The sequence below is a fragment of the Vicugna pacos genome, chromosome 4, assembly GCF_048564905.1.
Source record: "Vicugna pacos chromosome 4, VicPac4, whole genome shotgun sequence".
Lineage (NCBI taxonomy): Eukaryota > Metazoa > Chordata > Mammalia > Artiodactyla > Camelidae > Vicugna > Vicugna pacos.
In genome coordinates this window covers 47,459,013-47,478,411 of record NC_132990.1, presented here as the reverse complement: position 1 = coordinate 47,478,411, position 19,399 = coordinate 47,459,013, and the positions used below count along the sequence as shown (strand labels likewise).

The window sequence follows — 19,399 nt, the reverse complement described above, 5'->3', positions numbered from 1 at the left end:
CTTTCCAAATAAAGTCGCGATTCCTTGCCCCAACACCTCATCTCCCAATTTATTGGCCTGTTGTGCGGTGAGCAGAACGAGTTTGGACTCTGCAACATCCTTACTGACATACATTTAAATTCTCACACTTCATTTGAGAAACTATTCCTTAATAGAAAGACAAAAAGCAAATCAGCATTATTTCAAAACAAAGGACTTTTAACAATTTGTAAGTATTAAACGTTCTTTTTCATTATTGCAATATGTGGCCTATCTTCTGGGAAAGCAGGCACTAAGATCTTAAAAGTAACTTGTTTTTAAACAGTGAATGATGCTTCAAAGATCTGCTAATTTATTTTCCTTACCAAAAGGAACACATGCTTTCAGGATTAGGGTCAAAGGACCGAAGGACATAGAAAGAGGTTTTCTTTAAGGGCTTTGTCTTCTATAACAATGAGATTTTAATATGCAAATATAAACCCCTAGAGGAGATGGGTGTGGAGAAATTGCTTGGCTTAATAAAGCATTGTGAATAGAGAGAGGTGAGTGGGAATCGTGAGAAAGGGTCAAAAAAAAATCATGAGATGGTTGAAGGACTTTTTTTTTAACTGAAGTATAGTTGATTTACAATGTTGTGTTAGTTTCTGGTGCACAGCATGGTGATTTAGTTATACATGTTAGTGGTAGAGGGGCCTCTAAATAAGGAAGCCCACCAAAGTGGGTCTTTGTCGACAGCTGTGAAAGAATTCACGCAGCTGAGGCAGAGGGAGAAATTGAATAGCAGAATTATCACTCAGAAGGGGGAATGGAAGGAAAGTGCTCAAGCAGAGGGAAGGAAAGGAAGTGCTGGAGCAGTGAACTGTCAGCCAAGATGCCAGTAGAGACAGCTTAGGCCAGGGATGGGCCTCGGGGTCTTTTGTTAGAAGGCTCTGCCATCTTTCTCTTTATTCTGGTGGTGGTGTTAATTATTTTCTGCTACGGGCTCCTTCCTCCTTCAGAGCTCAGCCCTGAAACAAAAAGCAATTAGCAGAAACTTTGGCAGGAACAAAGGAAGAGATACTGGGGTATGTCCTTGGATTTTAACGAGCCAGCTGTGGGATAAGAGAAATGTCCTGCCTTTTCATGAACTAGGCACTTCCTTTCCCTTGTTAATCAGCCAGGATCAGTAAGGGGTGTGTGGGTGTGTGTGTGTGTGTGTGTATATACATATTTTTTTTCAGATTATTTTTCATTAGAGATTATTACGAGTTATTAAATATAGTTTCCTGTGCTATACAGTAGGACCTTGCTGTTTATCTGTTCTGTATATAGTAGCTTGTATCTGCTAATCTCAAACAAAAGACTTTTAAGAATACTTAAGGAACTGAGATGTTCAAATATTCAATTTTAAGTTGTTTGTGTAGATACATCTCTACCCCTTATATCATTCCCCAAGCTTCAGTAAAGACTGCCATTCACAAATGCCTTCCATGAGAGATTCTGGGGGGAAAATAAAGAATTCTATGTCTAGGTTAGAAAAAGACAAAAGAAAGATCAGCTCAGGGAGGTGAAACAGCAGCAAATTGCATATTCAGCAAACCAGGGATTATAGGTCAAGAATGGTCATGGGAAATCAAGGTCCTCCCCAGTCCTAGAATTCACAGAAGGCTCCAGGATGGCACTAGACTTCCCACTGATTATGGGATAAAGGGCTTGATGCATTTTTATTTAATCTCAAAAGAAGAGGTGACCTCAACTACCCTTTCAATTGAAACTGAACTTCAGTTTCAGTTAAAACAGAGAAAGTTTGTTTTATCACTGAGATTATATCTATAAAATCAGGAAAGCTATCTGAATAGGCCCTGTGCATAGACAAAAATTTACATAATCTCTCCTTCTCTAAAGGAACAAGCTTCAAATGGACTATGCAAAACATCTGTCCTTTGAGTCAAAGGCTCCCAGGACTTTGACAAAACTAGGGCCTAGCAATATGAACAAAAGGACAGGGAATGACTGTCAGGAGCTGAAGGCTAATCCACAATGCAGAATGCTGACAGGAACAGAGGGTATAGCAGGAGAAATCCTAAAAGAAAGTCCAAATTCAAGTTCCATCTTTAGGAACCTGGATAGATGGGCAAACTCAGGTATCTGGAGACAGTCAAATCCAACCATCGATTCCAAAAGCCAAAACACACAGATTTAGTAGCAGTGGGTGGGTTAGTGGAGTAAGTCAGGGAAGACGGGGGTAAACTGCAAGGGGCAGGTAGTAGGGAGAAGGAACTCATACTGACATAGCCCCTGCCCAGTGGTCGTGGCACCAGGAGGAGCTCTCTGGCACAAACTGAGACCTGTCCCCACCCCAAACACATATACATGAGATCTAGGGCCCCCTTCCTCTTTAATCTACTATTCCTCAGGCTTATTTTCTTCCTCAAATTATTTAATATGGATATGAAGTACAGCCCCAAGTCTCTATGCACAGCCTTTGTTTTTCTTCCTTCACAAACCCTAAACCTTGCCTACAGATAATCTGCTATCTATATATGTCAATATGTTCCACATCTTATCTTTAGTTTAGACTGCTCTCGTCAGCTTCAGACCCATATGTCTAATGACCTGCTAATTTCTCTCCCTAAATGTCACTCCACCTCCTCCAACTCAGTATGTAAAAAGTTAAAACCCTTGGAATGCTTTAAAACTTTTCGTCTACCACTTGACCCAGAAACCCTACTTGGCAAAATATAATCTCCTTCAGTGTTTTGTTTAAAATGATCAGGGTACTTAGAGTCACCAAACTATTATTTTTCCTTGGACCTAAAGTGAAAAGATTCTTACAAAGTTCTACAACTCTTTCATTGAATAAAGGAATATTAATATTATTTGTAATAGCAAAAAACTACAAACAATCTAAATGTTCTGTCTGCAGATATAATGCAATCCTAATGAAAATCCTAGAAGGTAGGAGTGTGTGTGTTTTGTGTGTGTATGAAAATTAGCAAGCTGATCCTAAAATTTATATGGAAATGGAACAGGCCAAGAATAGTCAATATAATTGTAAAATCTTAAAGTTGGAGAATATGTACTACTAGATATCAAGACTTATTACAAAATTACAATAAAGACAGTGAGATAATGGGGCAAGGATGGACAAATAAATTCATAGAACAGAGGGTCCAGAAACAGACCACATATTATGAATACTTGTTTTATGTAAAAAGGGATACTCAGAGAAGTAGGGGAAAGGATGGTTTTGTTATAAAAATCATCTAAAACTTGGAAATGCAGCAAAGAAAAGACAGCAGGGGCAGTCAAAGATGAATTATCCAGGCAACATACTTTTGCTTTACTCATTATCTATTACTGATCAAAGGTTAAAACTCTGAAGTCACACATTAACCTATAGATTTTTGTCTGGTAATACTGCAAAAGATTTCTGATTAATAGAAAAGATTATGGTGTTATTGTCCTGTAGACATTAACCACTTTTATATCTTATTAACAATCTTATTCTAGCATTCTTTTTTCAAATGCCTATAAATGCCTGTGACAGTTAATTATATGTGTCAACTTAACTGGGCCGAATATTTGGTTGAAAATTATTTTGAGTATGTCCATAAGGATGTTTCTGGATGAATATTTGAAAAGGTAGACTGAATAAAGCAGGCTGCTTTTCCAATGTGGGTGGGCCTCATCTAATCAGTTGAAGCTCTGAACAGAGCAAAAGGACTGAATAAGAGAATTTCTATTTCACTGACTCTCTTTGCGCTGGGACATTGGTTTTCTTTCCTGCTTTTCAGTGAGCTCAAACTGAAACATCAGCTCTTCCTGGGTCTTGAGCCTACTGGCATTCAGACTGGAGATATACTCTCAGCTCTCTTGGTTCTCAGGTCTTTGGACTGGGCCTAGAACTGCACCATCAGCTTTCCTGAGTCTCCAGCTTGCCACCTACCAATTTTGGGACTTGTCAGCCTCTGTAATCTGGTGAGCCAATTCCTTAAAATCTCTTTCTCTTTCTCTCTCTACGTGTGTGTGTGTGTGGGTGTGTGTGTGTGTGTGTATGTTCTTCAAATGCACAAGCTTTATCTGTTTATTCCCTTATTAATCAGTTAGATAAATGTTTGACATGTGTTCATTCTATATTCTTGTAAAAACCTTGCTTTTAACTTTTTGGAAATTATACTATAACAGTTTTTTTCAACAAAAGGTGCTAGATCAATTGGATAACCATAATGAGGGAAAAAAATTGAATCTTTTTTTCTTCTTTTTTGGGGGGAGTAATTAGATTTTTATTTATTTATTTTTAATGGAGGTACTGGGGATTGAACCCAGGACCTTATGCATGCTAGGCATGCATGCTACCACTGAGCTATACCCTCCCCCCAAAAATGAATCTTGACATCTACCTCTCACCACACACAAAATCTATTCCAGATGACTAAAAAAGGTCAAATAATACAGCTTCTAGACAATAACATAAGAGAATATATTCATTACCTTGGGGTAGGCAAAGACTTCTTAAGCAGGGCATAAAATGCATTAACCATAAACAAAAAGATACACTGGACTGATCAAAGTTAAGAACTTCTGTTCATTGAAAGAGACCACTAAGAGGATAAAAAAGCAAGGTACAGAATGAGAAAGTATATTTGCAATAGATACCTCTAACAAGGGAATCATATCCAGAATATACAAAGAGCTCCTATAAACAGAAAAAAAGACAACCAAATGGAAAAATAGGCCAAGGACTTGATCAGGCAAGTCACAAAAGAAGATAATCAGTAGACATATGAAAAGGTGGCCAACTTTACTAGGTATCAGGGAAATGCCAATGAAAGCCATAATGAGATATCATTACATATACACTAGAATAGCTGAAATTAAAAAGACAGCATCAGGTGTTGACACAGATGTGGAAAAACTAGACCTCTGACATATTGTTGGGAATGTGAATTGCTATAATTTCTTTGGAAAAATACTGGCAGTATCTACTAAAGCTGATTATAAACATGCCCTATAATTCAGCAGTGCGACTCCTATGAGTAAACACAACAGAAAAACATGTACATCAGTCAATAAATTTATTCTTAAAAATGCTGAGGCAAAATAAATACCAGTTTAGGACAGTCCTTTTTTCCTGTGTTGGAGAAGTATGAAGAACAAGGGAGAAACAGGGCTGGGATTAGGAAGGAGTAGATTAAAGTTCAACTTTATCTGAAATACTAATTTCCTTAAAAGATAATCTGAAGCATATGTGGTAAAATATTAACATTTGATAAAGCTATGTGAGAAGAATGTGGGTTTGTTATAGTATTCTTTATAATTCTCTGAATGCTTAAAATATTTCACAAAGAAATTTTTATAAATATTTTATTTATTTATTTATTGTTGCGGGGGAGGTAATTAGGTCTATTTATTTATTTTTAGAGGAGGTACTGGGGATTGAACCCAGGACCTTATGCATGCTAAGCATACACTGTAACAGTTGAGCTACACTCTCCCTGCTGGAACTTTTTAAATCTTGTAGAAGAATAAAGACTCAGAGAATGTTTAGGAGCCATTGACTTAAAAAAGAAAAGCTTGTAATAAGAAAATACAGTATAATGCCAATATTGTATATGTAAACATACCATGTATATACATGCATACATGGATATAATGTAATGAAACTGGCACTTTATCTCTGGGGTCTTCCTCCCCCAAATGCATAATCTTGGTATAATCATGAGAAAAACACCAGACAAATTCCAACCAAAATACATAATACAAAATACCCTTACCAGTACTCTGTAAAACTGTCAACGTCATCAAAAATAAGGAAGTCTGAGAAACTGACACAGCCAAGGGGATCTGTGACATGACAGCTAAATATAATATGCTACCCTGGATGGGATCCTGGAACAGAAAAAGGACATGAGGTAAAAACTATGGAAATCTGAATAAAGTATGAACTTTAGTTAATGATAATGTATCAATATCGGTTAAATAATTGAACCATACTAAAGTAAGATGTTAACAAGAAGGGAAATTGGGTGTGGAGTATATGGAAACTTTCTGTACCATCTTTACAAAGTTTCTGTAAATCTAAAATTATTCTAAAATTAAAAGTTTATTTTTAAAAAGTCAAGTAATTTACCCAAATGAATATAGCTAGTAAATATTCCATACCTGAAGTTTGGAGGCCAACCCAAATGACTTCAAACTCTGTGATTTTTCCACTACACAAAACCCTTTCAACTTCATTCTCTCTAGGATTATATAGGTATTTGTACGACAATCTGAACAAGTTCCATGAGGGCAGAAAAAAAAATTTTTTTCTTTTTCTTTTTCTTTTTTCTTTTTGCTTAGCACACCACTAGTCTTCAGTAAAGCAGCTTAAGTTATTCACAGAGAGAAAGTCACAGAGACCTGAAGAATCTGAGACTTTCAGAGAAATTCAACTGGTCCGACCCATCATACAGCCATTTATGTCGCCGGCTCCACAGAGAAGCCCACAAGGCCCTGGGTTCAGAGCCACTCAGTTCTTCAAGGGCCCTGTGCTGCCATCTACCGGATAGCTGGAAAACGTCGACCTCCTCTGCTGTATCTCGGGAACTTGTGGGGCTGGGAGAAGTTACTTGGAGAGAAGACTGGAGCGCTAATTAAATTACGGGACACGTGTCGCTGTCACATACTTCACTCTAGACTTGTACAAAACAAAGGCCCTACTTTTCTGTGGCTATTGCAGGCTCTCCCAACTCCGTATTAACTCTTGCACTCATAAAATTCACAGACTTCCTCGCTCATCTACCTCCACATGCACCGATCTGACTCTTACTGCCAGTCTCCCAGAACTCAGACTCAGCTGCACAACGTAGGCTGCTGAAGCTGCTTACCCTCACAGACTTGAGACCTCGCCAAGCAGATTCTCCCATCTTTACATAGCCCTGAGATTCCTTGCACTATTCTGTAAACCCCACATACCTCACCCATTAGGGCAAGTATGCGTTCTGACGCAGAGGGCTTCACTGAAAGATTCAAGTTTCGCAGGCAGCTCATGACAGAGCGAAAGCCTGGGAGGGCATAGTCAGGCTCAGTGCCCTCGGGCTAGCGCTTTGGCCCCGGCTCTGGCTCCTCGACTCCGGCCCGATCCGGTTAGCCTAGGCCGCGCACTACAAGCCGAGGCCCCGCCCCTCTAGACCTGTCATCACAGAAGCCGCACGTGGCCAGGGTGGGACCTCGGGCGACCTACAGCCATCACTCTGTCTCCTCCGCCATCCATTGGGGCCGCCGCCGCCAATCAGAGCCAGCGGTTCCGGGCTGGAGCGCGAGCTCCGGGGTGAGGCGTGCAGAGAAGGGGCGGAGGGAGGAGAGGCTTTGAGATGGGAGGAGGTTAGCGGTGGAAAGGGGCCTGGCACGGGTTCTGCCAGGCTGGAATCCGAGGGGTTGGATTTTAGTGAAAGGCAGAGAGACCAAAAGGGGGCGGAGACCAGGGGTGGGGCGAGGGACAAGGAGAGGTTCAATGGGGAGACTCCGAGAGGGAGATAAGGGGCGGAGCCAGGGAGGGGTGGGACACTGATTACAGGGGAGGAGCCGGAGGAATTAAAGAAACTAGGAAAGGGGACGAGCCCGGGGAAGGTGGGAGGTGGGACAAGGGGGAGGGTGGGTCCGGGCATTGTGGGGTGGGGCTCGGACCAAAGGGGCGAGGTTTGCAGGACGAGGCTGCAGCCAGGGCTGCTCTGTAACTGCCCCACTCCACTACCTCCCCAGGTGCAACGGGACTCACGGAACTACAGGTGTGGGGCGGGGTGCGCGTGGAAGAAGGGACGAGGACGGGGGTGCGCTTAGGCAGACATGAGGAGGTAGGGAGCATGTTAGGGAAGGAGAGGATCTGGAGAAATGTTGGGGCAGCGGAGTAAGACACAGAGTTGGGGGAGGAGTTGGAGGCCCAATGTGTGGGCAATAAGGTGCATTCTCCAGTAGTCCTTGTGAAGGAGGAGCGGGAGTGCGTTGTGAGGGTGGGAAGTACCGTGAGGGGCTGAGGTCGCTATCTGGAGGGTTGGAGACGATACTTGAGGGGGGAGGGGATCTGAAGGCTCTTCGGTCGGGTTTGGGGGTGTTGTGTGATGGAGAAGGGCTGGTGGTCCAGAGTGTGGGAGGGGCAGAAGGACTGTGTAGAGGAAGAAGGGATGGGGCTGCAGGCACTGTGTGAGGGGAAGGGGTTGCAGGCCCCAGATGAGGAGGGAAGAACCCCTAGTGCTTTGAGAAAGTCTGGGGGCATTGTAGAGACTCCAGGAAGATGTTTGTGTACTGTGTTTTAGGAAAGAGAGATGGAATTAGTGGGATGAAGAAGCCAGTTTGTAGTGCTCCTGGCTCCTCAGCTCATAACTCCACTCTCAGGCCTGAGCACTCCAGGCCCCACTTGCCACTAGGGCTTATATGACTGTCTCAGTCAGCTTCAGATCTGTCTGGCTGAGACTGGGTTTTTACCCACTAGCTGGTGACCCTGGGGACCCTTCCCCCATTCGGTTCCTGTTAACCCCCCACTCTAGTTCCTGTTCCTTCTAGAAGACTACCTTGGTCCCTGTCCCCCCCCCAACCCCCCTTTGCCCTGCCCTTATGCTCTGGGTGTGCTCATTTCCCACTTCCTTCCTCGCCCTGGGGCCTGGCCTGGTCCTTGCCTGTCTAGGAGCTGTGCCCTGCCTCAGACTTTGTACTCAATGACCAGGGACCTAAGTAACCTGCAGCAAGGCCCAGACCCCGCCTGCCTTCACTACTTCCAAGGTCTCTCCCAACAGCTCCGCCAAGTGACCGGTAGCCACATTTTTACCACTTGCCCCATACTAATTTCCCCACACATTTCCTTCTCTTTGTTGGGGAACCCTAAGACCCTCAAAAATTCTGGGCTTCTGTGGGAGAGGGAAATGGTGAGACTGGTAAGACATACTAAGAGTCTTTGATGCAAGTCGTGAGAGGTGGGCTACCATTGTAGGCTGAATTTAGGAAGGGATGTGAAATTCCAGCCTCTGCTGGGGAACGAAGAACAAATGGCTCCCTACATTCCTCGCTTGGAAGCTGTTAGAACTGAGACTAGGACCTAGTCCTCTTGGGGGCTTCTGTGTTTCCCTAAAGGGACCTGATATAACACCAGAGTTCTTTTTGCCCCTGGGCTGGCTGGGAGTGGGTGAGAAATCTCTGCTTTCCACACAGTGGCTGAATGAGTGTGACAGTGTTGCTGAAAGGGGCCCCAAGCCTGCCTCCTCTGGCTGAGAGACTGGCTGGAGCGGGAGGGGGTGCTGGGGCCAGACAAAGCCGTGGGGTAGGGTGGGGTAAAGGAGGGCCTTTTGAGGAGGAGCTGATTGCTATGGCAACACAACTCCCCAGACTGTCTCTCAGAGAGGCGGGCCTAGGGCAGACTCACTGCAGTTTCCTCAGGACTGAGGCATTTGTGTGAGTGGGTGGGGCATGAAGAGAAAGGGCATCCGTCTGCTGTGCTGAGGCTGGAGTATAGCTTTTCTGCTTTGGTACAAGCAGCAGGGCATTCAGACACTTGGACCCATCCTCTGAAAATGGATACGAGTGAACAATAGCCATTAGACTTATAGCAGTATAAGGTCAGAGTTGTAGATGCCCTCAATGGTTATCAGTTATACAAACTCCTCATTTTACAGATTTGGAAATTAACAACCAAAGACACAAGTCTCACAGTGAAAGAGCAGGCGTTAGAACCCAGGTGTCCTGATTGCTGTTCACTCAGCCCAGGGCTCATTGTTTCTTTCAGCCAGTGTTTATTGAGCACCTATTATATGTCAGGCACTGATGTTGATTTTGGGAATACCAGCATGAACAAAACAGACATATTGCTGCTCTCATGGTGCTTCCATCCTCATAGGTAGAGAAAGAAATGGTGTATGTGTGTGTGTGTGTGAGAGAGAGCGAGAGCGAGAGCGAGAGCGAGAGCGAGAGCGAGAGCGAGAGAGAGAGAGAGAGAGAGAGAGAGAGAGAGAGAGAGAGAAAGAAGAGGGAGGGAGGAGGGGACAAGAAGGAGAAGTGTCAGCTGGTGATAACTGCTATGAAAAAAAATAAAGCAGGATAAGAATTTAGGGCAGCTAAGGTAAAGCCTCTTGATTGTACCATGCAGCTTTCCCAAGGCACACTGAAGCCTAGAACATCTTTGATCCTTCCCTCTGAACTATTGCACCATGACCTTTCCATGATAACTAAAGCCTGGGCCTATGATAGAGGTGGTTAGATAGAATAAGGTGGGGTCAGCAAGGGATTATTTCTTCCCTACAGTGTTCTATGTTTAACTGACTTCCCGGTAAGCTTTTACTAAGGCAAGTAGGCTCTTACATTGGTACTCTGAAATTATGTTCAGGGTGTTGGAAATTTCCTAAATCCTGATTCTTAGCATTAGGGAACCAGCAAGGAAGTTAGTCTTGCAGTTGCGTTCTTTTTTCAGGGTTTTTCCGCTGGGCAGAGGTGAGGAGAAGGGCACCCAAGGGAACTGTTAGTTGCTTATCCTTCCTAAGTCTAGGGCACAGGGAGGACGTAGGGGAGGTGAACCTCTTTTTAGTGTCCAGTGACAACCTCGGAGGCCCTTGGGGCCAACACCACAGGCAAGGTAGCTTGGGCCTTCTGTGGCTTCTGAACTATTAAAGAATGGACTCCCCCTCTTCCGGAGGCACAGCCAGGGAGCCTGCCCTCAGTTTGAGTCTTACCTCTTTTGGCACTGGTGTTTCCCTCGTGCTTCCGTGGAAGACTGGGAGAAAAAGCCTCTTAAATTCCAAACTGTCTGACTTTACAAGTCAGACAAGGGAAAGATAGACAGGACTGTTTATTTTCTTAACTTGCCCCCAGAGCAGCGCCTCTGAAAAATGCCTTTTAATGTCTAATCCTTGCAAAAGTTTCCATCCTGGTCATTAAAAAAATAGGAGAATAAGAATTAAGAATGCTGGCCCTGCTGCCACTTAATTTGGCTGAGTTTGGGCTGGGCCTGGGGCCCAGTAACTCCGGGAGGGTGGGGAGTTTCGAGGGAGCTATGAATCATAGTGAGCTCCATCACAAGAGTTGGGCACATTTTCCCCCACTGTGGACAGATTCCTGGGTGCTCTGCCTCCTTGAACAGGGGCTTATGAATAGAAAGAGTACTGGTAGAAGGGGGCTAAGCAGCCTGATCTCAGAATGGAAATTCAAAGGCAAAAAATGATGTCTAGATTCCTGAATTAAAATGTATCCCTATCTCAGGAGCCCTTGGGGCCCCTCTAATAAAGGCAAGAGAACATCAATGTAGAGTAAGAGAAGAAAGAATACCGTTTCTCAATGGAAGGAAATTAAGACTCACTTCAGGACTTTTCATCTGCTCTCGCATGAAGGAAGCTTCCTGGGCTTTAACAGCCCTCTGGTCTCGGGAACCTTGATTTGCAAGGCATGGAGAGATGAATGGGAGTTGGGATATTTGGGGTCTGGTGTGGGAAGAGCTGGCTGACTTTGGAGATTGTTGAACTGTGTCTATGAAAGCCCTAGAGCGTCCTATTAACCAGCTCTGGAAGAGGAAGGGCTGGGTGCTAAATGGGAGGCCTAAGTTTTTCAAAGGGTTAAGTGGCAGATCTGAGAGCTGCTTTGGATTTCGGCAGCAGAGGGGTTAAGGAGATAGGTGGGGCTACCCTGGTAGTCCTGCCCCCTTGTGGACCAATGGGCGTGCGCTTCTTGCAGGGGGCGTGCCTCACACTTGAGGTCGTAGGGAGGCTGGCCTCCTTTGGGCCAATGAGCATGGTCGCTGCCCACGGAGGGCCGAGTTTGAGGGGGGCGTGGCGGCCGCGGTGGCCGCGGCGGGGGTGTTGGGGCGCTGGGCGGGGCGGGCAGCCCCATCAGCTGGTAGGAAATGGCCTGTGAGTCAGAGGGGCAGTGGAGTCGGCACCGCGGAGCCGGGGCGGCCACGGGGAGGGACAGTCGCGGGGAGGGGCGCGGCAGCGGCTTGGGGGCTGCGGGCGCCAGGGCCCGCTAGTGTTGCACACGAAGCTGAACAGAGAAGAGCCTAACAGAGCAGGGCTCAGTCTGAGCCACCCTTTGTCTGGGTTGGGGGCCCTTGGTGGGGAGAACTGGGCATTCGAGGGGAGGGACCTGGACGGGACGGAAGGGCCCGGAGCAGAGGCCGCGGCGGCAGAGCCAATTTGGGAACGGGGTGAGTTTGTGCTAGGGGGAAATAGCAAATCTCCGAAGCTCCAATAGGGAATGGGGCCTGTCCAAGACTGTGGGGAGGAGAGGAGTGAGAAAGGACTTGGGAGGCTAAGCAGGGAGTTGGGGGGGGGGTTCGTTCAGAACAAGGAGTCCTGGAGCCCGGGTGCTGGGGTGAGTCTGCTGGGCTCATTTTGGAGGAGGTGTTAAGATTTGTTTCCTCTCCACGGAGGGTGGAGGGCTCTGGGCCAGAGGTAAGAGGTTGGTGAGAAAGCAGTGGTTGACCTTCCTACCCACAGTGGTGGTCCCCCTAGCTTGTGTGGACGGATGTAGAGATAAAATGTAGAGCAGCTGGCAGCAGTTCTCTCTGAACGGGGTGAGGGTGGAAAGCACATGGAGAGGAATTCTCCTTCCTGCACCCTTCTTGATCAGGGTAGAAATGGATACCTTTTATACTAAAGGGAAGGGGAGAGTGAGCCTGGGAGCTCAACACCCACCTACCCCACCTCCCAGGCCTAGCAGGTGTCTGAGGGTATTGACCCCATGGTATTCTGGGACTTGTTGTTTTTGCTGGCCTTGCTCCCTTGGCATGTTGGGAGCTGTAGTCCTTGCCAGCCACAGCCTGATACAGTTGTTTGACGCCAGCCGCTCACCCCCTGCACAGAGAGTAAGGATTTGCCTACCCTGCCCCTCCCTCTCCCCACCAAGTCCTGCCCCATGAGTCAGCTTGAAGCCATGGTCTAGAGCCAGACTGGCTGGGTGGCAGAGAACTGAGTCTTAAAGCTTCTCATTGACCCAGAAGGAACTGAGAAGGCTCGGGGGTAATGAGCAGATGCCAGGCATGCTGGGGTCAAGTCCCATATCATGTCATCACCTGACTTCCTCAGAGCAAGGACTCAAGAGGACAACTGGGATGACCTGGAGGTGGGAGTGCTAAGGAAGAGACCCTTCCTCAATCTGTATGATGTAGGTAGAGGAAAGGAGGAAAGAGATGAGTACAGGTTGTACCCTCTGACAATGCTGCCATTGGCATTCTGCCCTTTTCAGACACCCCACCCACCAAAGGGGACCAGAATTTTCTTAGGGCTTCCAGTTCTAATGAGAACTTGGTGAAATAGGATAGTGTAGGGTGCAATGATGGGAACTTGATGTAAGGGAGCTTTTTGGTCCCTGGGTGCAAATCTCCCCTTTCTCCCTGCCTCCGACCCCACCTCTGTTGTTGCTGATTCTCCTTATACAATTAATCTCTCTGCTTCTCTCACTCTGGGAGTTTTTCTCTGCACTGTCAGGACTGCTGCCCAGATCTCTAGGGCTTGTATTCTACTTTTTTTCAGTCCTGTTTTATGCAAGGAGTGAGGCACAAATCTATCTTCAAGAACCCTGTGGTCAATTGGAGATGTTTTACCCACAGAAGCAAGCAAAACTCCCACAGGGTTACAGGAGATAGTGACACTGCCACAGGTGAAGATTTAGAGGAGACAGAGATATCTGTGGTCTGGGGTGGCAAGAACAGGCTTTCTGGAGGGGATAGCATTTGGCCTAGCCAAGGAGGAAGGGTAGGACTTGGATAGGCATTCAGGGGGAATTCCTAGAAGGGGGAAGGGTTTTGTGGATAGCAGGCAGAACAGGCTACTGACCAAAGGAGAAGCATGATCTTGGGGAAAGTATTTCCTCTCATGATGAAAAATGGCCGTCAGCTTGACATCCCTAACCCAATATGGGCTCCTGAGGGTGGACGAATCAGTGAAGACCATCTTGTGCCCTGGCAGAAAAGCAGTGGTTTGGGGTTTTGGGTGTTCGATACGTTGGAGACAAGTGAGAGGTACTCCAGCTGTCTGACTGTCTCTGCCTTATCTCTAGTTTGCAGGGCCTAGGGGGTGGGGTAGGCCCTGGAAAGTGCCTTTTAGCTGTGCTTCCTCTCCCACCCCACCCTCCAGACTTGTTTTGGTTAGATTTGTTGCTTCCTGTTAAAGGGACAGACTGCTGGGGGCAATTGGGAGTTTAATGTTGAAGGGCCCACTTTGAGCTGACCTGAGGTTTGTACCTCTAAGGAGCACTGATGGGGATTAAGTTTCTGCAAAACCTTTGCCCTTAGGGTTCTGAGGTGGCACTTGTCCCTTTGCAGATAGGTATATGGGAGGGAGTTGTGCAACTCAGTGGCCTTGACTAGGAAAGCTGAATTCTTGCTTTGGCCACCTCTCAGCTGGCATGATCTCTTGGACCATGAGGTATCTCATCCCCCTTCCCATTCAAGGCAGAAGTTCCCCAGCTGGTGGCCCTGACAAATAGTCATCCTGTCTCAACTTACTTCTCACATCCTTATTACAAAGAGCTAAGACCTGCCTCTCTGTGACTCCTTGAGTGGCCCAGTTCTGCCCTCTGGACCCTGGATCCCAAGACTGCCCTTTCTGTTTCTGAAGAGCTTCTTATGCCAGAGGAGGATGTCCTGGGGTATGCTCTATTAGCCCACAATTGGAGAGGAGCCTTATCACTGGCTCCAGAGATCTTGGCTTATGTCTGTTTTTCTCTCCTCAGGGTCCAGCTGAGCCCAGGAGCTGCACGGAATGGTGGCAGTCACCTTGCCAGTGCAGCAGGCATGGACCAGACTGCAAGCTAGGAGAGCAAGGCATCAGTCAGGAAGCGGGAACACACAGCTAGGCGTAAGGCCTCTTCATGGGGGTGAGTGCCAGGGAGAGGGAGGGAGAGCCGGTCCAATTAGAAACCTGAGCTAACCATGTCACGTTCTCAGAAGTTCTGGGAGAGGCCTCTAGATTCCATTAATCCATCTGGGGATTTGGATACCTTCAACCAGGAGTCCTCCAAGGTCACCTCTTCAGTCCAGGGGAGGATCTGAAATTCAGCTGGGAGGGAGAAGATTCACTAATTGCTCTGACCATCTTTTCTTCTCTTCTCTTGTACAGATGTCCCCAGGTCCCCCAGCCCAGGCCCAGCATAAAGGCTGTGTGGGGGGGCCCCCCTGACCCAAGGGGGGCTTCATGCGCCACGTGCAAGCCGAGCCGTCTCCATCCTCAGAGCCAGAGGCTGGCCCTTCGCAGCCTGCAGTCAGGCAGGGGGCCCTCCAGGGTGGCCTGCTCATGGGCTACAGCCCAGCAGGGGGGGCGTCATCCCCCGGGGTCTACCAGGTATCCATCTTTTCCCCTCCTGCTGGTGCCTCTGAGCCTCACAGGGCCCTGAAACGGCCAGCCCCGCCTACCGAGGGTCCCCGGGAGCTGAAGAGAGGCCCTGGGCTGGGGGCCAGAGAGGGACTACCCCCTGAAGAACCATCTACTGTGGGACTATTGGGCCCAGAGGGACTGGGGCTGGGATTGGGTGTGGCCAGCCAACATTTCTGCCATCATGGCCTCTGTGTTGTGGAACAGGGAGGTAGTTCCACCTCACCTTGGACTTCAGGAGCCTGGAGCCCTCCCTGGCCCCCATCAAATGCTTCCTGCAATACTTTGCACACCAGAGACTGGGTTTCCCCAGATCCAGGGGGACAGGGGTCCCTGGGAGAGTCCCCAGGGCCAGCCCCTCCGGGCCAGCTGCACACACTTGACACTGATTTGCACAGTCTTGCACAAATAGGGGATCAGAGCCCAGTGGCTGGGGTGGGCAACGGGGGCAGCCCCTGGCCTAGGGAGTCCCCTGGCACTGCCAATGGGCACAGCCCCGAGCACACACCCCCTGGCCCTGGACCTCCAGGCCCCTGCCCCACCAAGCGAAGGCTGCTTCCTGCTGGAGAAGCCCTGCATGTCAGCTCTGAGGATGAGGGGCCAGCCCCTCGGAGGCGCCGGGGAACCCTGGGCCACCCTCCTGCTGCCAACAATTCTGATGCCAAAGCCACACCCTTCTGGAACCACCTGCTGCCTGGGCCCAAGGAGCCTGTACTGGTAAGCCAGGAGGGATGATCTGCTCTTAAGTGGATGTGTGTGGGGAAAGGTTATGGGCTATGGGGATGTTCCTATAAGAGCTTGTGATGAGTTCCTGCTCCAAACATACCTGGCCTCTACCCAATCTCTTTCCTTAACCTTTCCTCTCCACAGGACCCAAGAGACTGCAGTCCCATGGGACGGAGGCTGAAAGGTGCCCGTCGCCTGAAGCTGTAAGTGACCAGCTTCTCTCTCTGCCCTGTCCTTAAAATGGGACAGAAGTCTGTAATCCTCTTTCCAATTCCACTGTAGGGGACCTCAGGGAAGGAGGCCTGGGTAGTATCAAATAGTGGAACCCAAGGACGTGAGCAAGCATCCCAGATACCTGAAGCCAACCCACTATGTATTCCTTCCCTTACCAGGAGCTCCCTTCGAAGCCTCCGGAAGGGTCCAGGCCTGCTGAGCCCCCCCAGTGCCTCCCCTGTTCCTACTCCCACTGTCAGCCGTACCCTGTTGGGCAACTTTGAGGTAATTTCCCTTGGATTCCTTCATTGGGGGGTTTTGTGGGAAGGGATGGTGGAGTGTCGCCTGGATGGATAAAGAAAATAGCTAGCATCTTTCTCATAATGTGTTTTCCCACCTCAACCCCAGGAATCATTGCTGCGAGGACGTTTTGCACCATCTGGCCACATTGAGGGCTTCACGGCAGAGATTGGAGCTAGTGGATCCTACTGCCCTCAGCATGTCACGCTGCCTGTCACTGTCACCTTCTTTGATGTTTCTGAGCAAAATGCCCCGGCCCCCTTCCTGGTATGACCTGATCTCAACCCAAAGTTAGCTTATGAGGAGGATGAGGGTTGGGGCAGGAGGTATTCTTCAGATGTTCTTATCTAAAGAGTGATGTCAGGAGAATGTCAGGGCCAGGTTGGGAGAACTCTAGTATGGGGCAGGGGCTGGGTCCCAGAGTGAGAGATTGTAGTGATGCATGAGTATTCAAGGAATCTCCCAGACTCTATCTTGGCTGATGGCTCTATGGCCTTCCCAGGGTGTCGTGGACCTGAACCCCCTGGGGAGGAAGGGTTACAGCGTGCCCAAGGTGGGCACCATCCAAGTGGTGAGTTTTCCCTGAGGGGGAGTGGGAGTGGGGAGAGGAAAACATCCCCTAGACCCTACCAACCTTGCTTGTCCTGCCCCAGACCTTATTTAACCCCAACCAGACTGTGGTGAAGATGTTCCTCGTGACCTTTGACTTCTCGGACATGCCTGCTGCCCACATGACCTTTCTGCGCCATCGCCTCTTTTTGGTGCCTGTGGGTGAGGAGGGAAATGCTAGCCCCACCCGCCGCCTCCTCTGCTACTTGTTGCACCTCAGGTGAGGACAGGGGCCCAGGGCAGCTGGAGAGGAGGCCCAGGTACCTTTCTCTGACCAGGATTTCTCCTTGCTTCTCTACTGTCTGGATTCTTACTTTGGTCACCCTGCCTGTTCTCCCCCAGGTTCCGGAGCTCCCGCTCAGGCCGGTTAAGCCTGCATGGAGACATCCGCCTGCTTTTTTCCCGCCGGAGCCTGGAACTGGACACAGGGCTCCCTTACGAACTGCAGGCTGTGACTGAGGCCCCTCACAATCCACGTTACTCACCTTTGCCCTGACTGTCAGTGCCCTGAACCCATGTGGGTCAAGGACCTGCCCATCCTGCTCCATCCTGAACAGAGCAAACACGTGGAGAAGTGGCGAGAGACCCTTCAAGCTTGAATTAAAGCCCTTGCCATGCTCATGCCCAAATTGATTACTTGGGTGTTTAGAGCTTCTGCTCCATACCACACCCTGACCTACTCTGGGTACTCCACGTGCCTGCCCCCTCCTTTGGATTTCCCAGGCCAGCTGAGGTAGTGAGGAGGACCTGGAGCTACCCTGAGGTTGTCCTAAGTTCCCAGGCAAGTCATGCCAGCGTTGCCTCCCTGTCCTGGGCAGGGGCCACTTATTATTTTATTTATTTTTTTAATTTATAATTTATTCAAATTGGATTGCCTTGGTAACCTCCCAAAGCTGATAATTGGCATTGCCCCTCCTCCTTTCCCACTCTCAGATATTGCTCCAACCTCAGGAGTTGAAGATGCTAATATGGCAACTGCAGGAGAACTGCTCTCCCTCAGCTGAGGGCAGAAAACTTATCCCAGGAGGACTGAGTCACTAGCCAAAGACTCAGCTTCCCCTGTCCTTCCGTATTGCTTTTATTTCTTCTACCCTCTGACCCCTCTCTGAAAGCCAACGTGTGTGTGTGTGTGTGTGTGTGTGTGTGTGTGTGTATGTATGTATGGGTGAGTGTGTGTGAAAGAGCATGCATGCATGCGAGCACACACAGGGGTTAACCACCCCTTATCTAGGACTCCAGCCTCCTGTTGTCCCTCTCCTCCTGCCTGTGTCTCCTTGCTTTGGGGTCCTGACTGAGGAAGGTGTTCGGGGGCAGAGTCAGGGCCAAGGACTGGGGTGCCTCCTCTCACCTGGCCAGACTCTGACCCACCTACCTCAGCTGGGGTAAGGGGCACCCTTCAAACTCAGTCATGTAGTTACCAACTACCCCATTCTCCACTTCAGACTCTGACCTAGCCTTAGCCCTGCTGAGGCTGGGCTGAGGGTAACAAGCATTTGCTGAAACTTGAAGAAAAAAAAAAAACAGGAAAAAATTGTACCTGGTACTTTTTTTAGGAAAAAGAAAGAAAGAAAATAAATTCTTGTTTGGAAACTTGAGCTAAGCCTTACTTTTTCTGTTGGGGAGAGCCTGGGAATGGGGATGGAGGGCCTAACTGGAGCTGGGATTCTGCTCTTTCCCCAGAGAAGAGATGTGAGGCCATAAGGTCTTAGGTGAGAGGTGATTCTTTGAGTCTGGTCTTGCTCTTTTCACGTAATAGGGTGGGGTGGTGGCGAGGGTTCAGCCATAAAAGCTGAACTCTGAATGTGGATCTGGATTCTTACATTGGTTCTATTGTTGATGATTTTAGCTCTTCTGACCCTCCGTGCCCTGATATGTAAAATGAGGGTGACTATGTAAGTCTCCTAAAGGATGTGCCAGAGCATCAGAGATGTATGCAGGGTGACATGATCCAGATAAGGCTGACATTGGGGCTGTGTGCTGGACTCTATGCAAGGGGACCTGGCCTGATTGATAAGACTCTGGCCAGGAAGAGGTAGAAAAAGCTGTGGTGCCTTGGGAAAAGAGAGGAGGGGGAAATCTCAGCCCAATCACCAATGTTAGGTCCAGTCACCATGGCAACAGGAATGGGGTCAGTCCCCAGTGGGAAGGCTGGGTACAACACAGCAGGACTACAAGAGAATGTCACTATGGCAACCATGGAAACGAGTCAGCTCCAATCCCCTGGTCGCTATGGTGACAGATGGGGGCGATTATACACGCATAAGGGT

General features: G+C 48.2%; 1 protein-coding gene across 9 annotated transcripts; it reads left to right on the top strand.

Moving 5' to 3' along the window:
- The first annotated feature begins 7,181 nt into the window (after positions 1-7,181).
- On the top strand, positions 7,182-17,753 carry ATOSB (atos homolog B). 9 transcript variants are annotated; one of them, XM_015239044.3, is made up of 9 exons: positions 7,182-7,273; positions 14,647-14,790; positions 15,033-16,001; positions 16,155-16,213; positions 16,403-16,508; positions 16,632-16,790; positions 17,026-17,094; positions 17,177-17,352; positions 17,475-17,753. In XM_015239044.3, the coding sequence occupies exons 3-9, from the start codon at positions 15,108-15,110 to the stop codon at positions 17,626-17,628; spliced, it is 1,617 nt and encodes a 538-aa protein (XP_015094530.1). In that variant the 5' UTR covers positions 7,182-7,273; positions 14,647-14,790; positions 15,033-15,107; the 3' UTR covers positions 17,629-17,753. The 9 variants fall into 9 exon arrangements, with proteins under 9 accessions (XP_015094530.1, XP_072815773.1, XP_072815775.1 ...); XM_072959672.1 differs by having other exon boundaries at positions 7,204-7,278; XM_072959674.1 differs by lacking the exon at positions 7,182-7,273 and adding an exon at positions 7,616-7,730 and having other exon boundaries at positions 14,647-14,771.
- Positions 17,754-19,399: the final 1,646 nt, after the last annotated feature.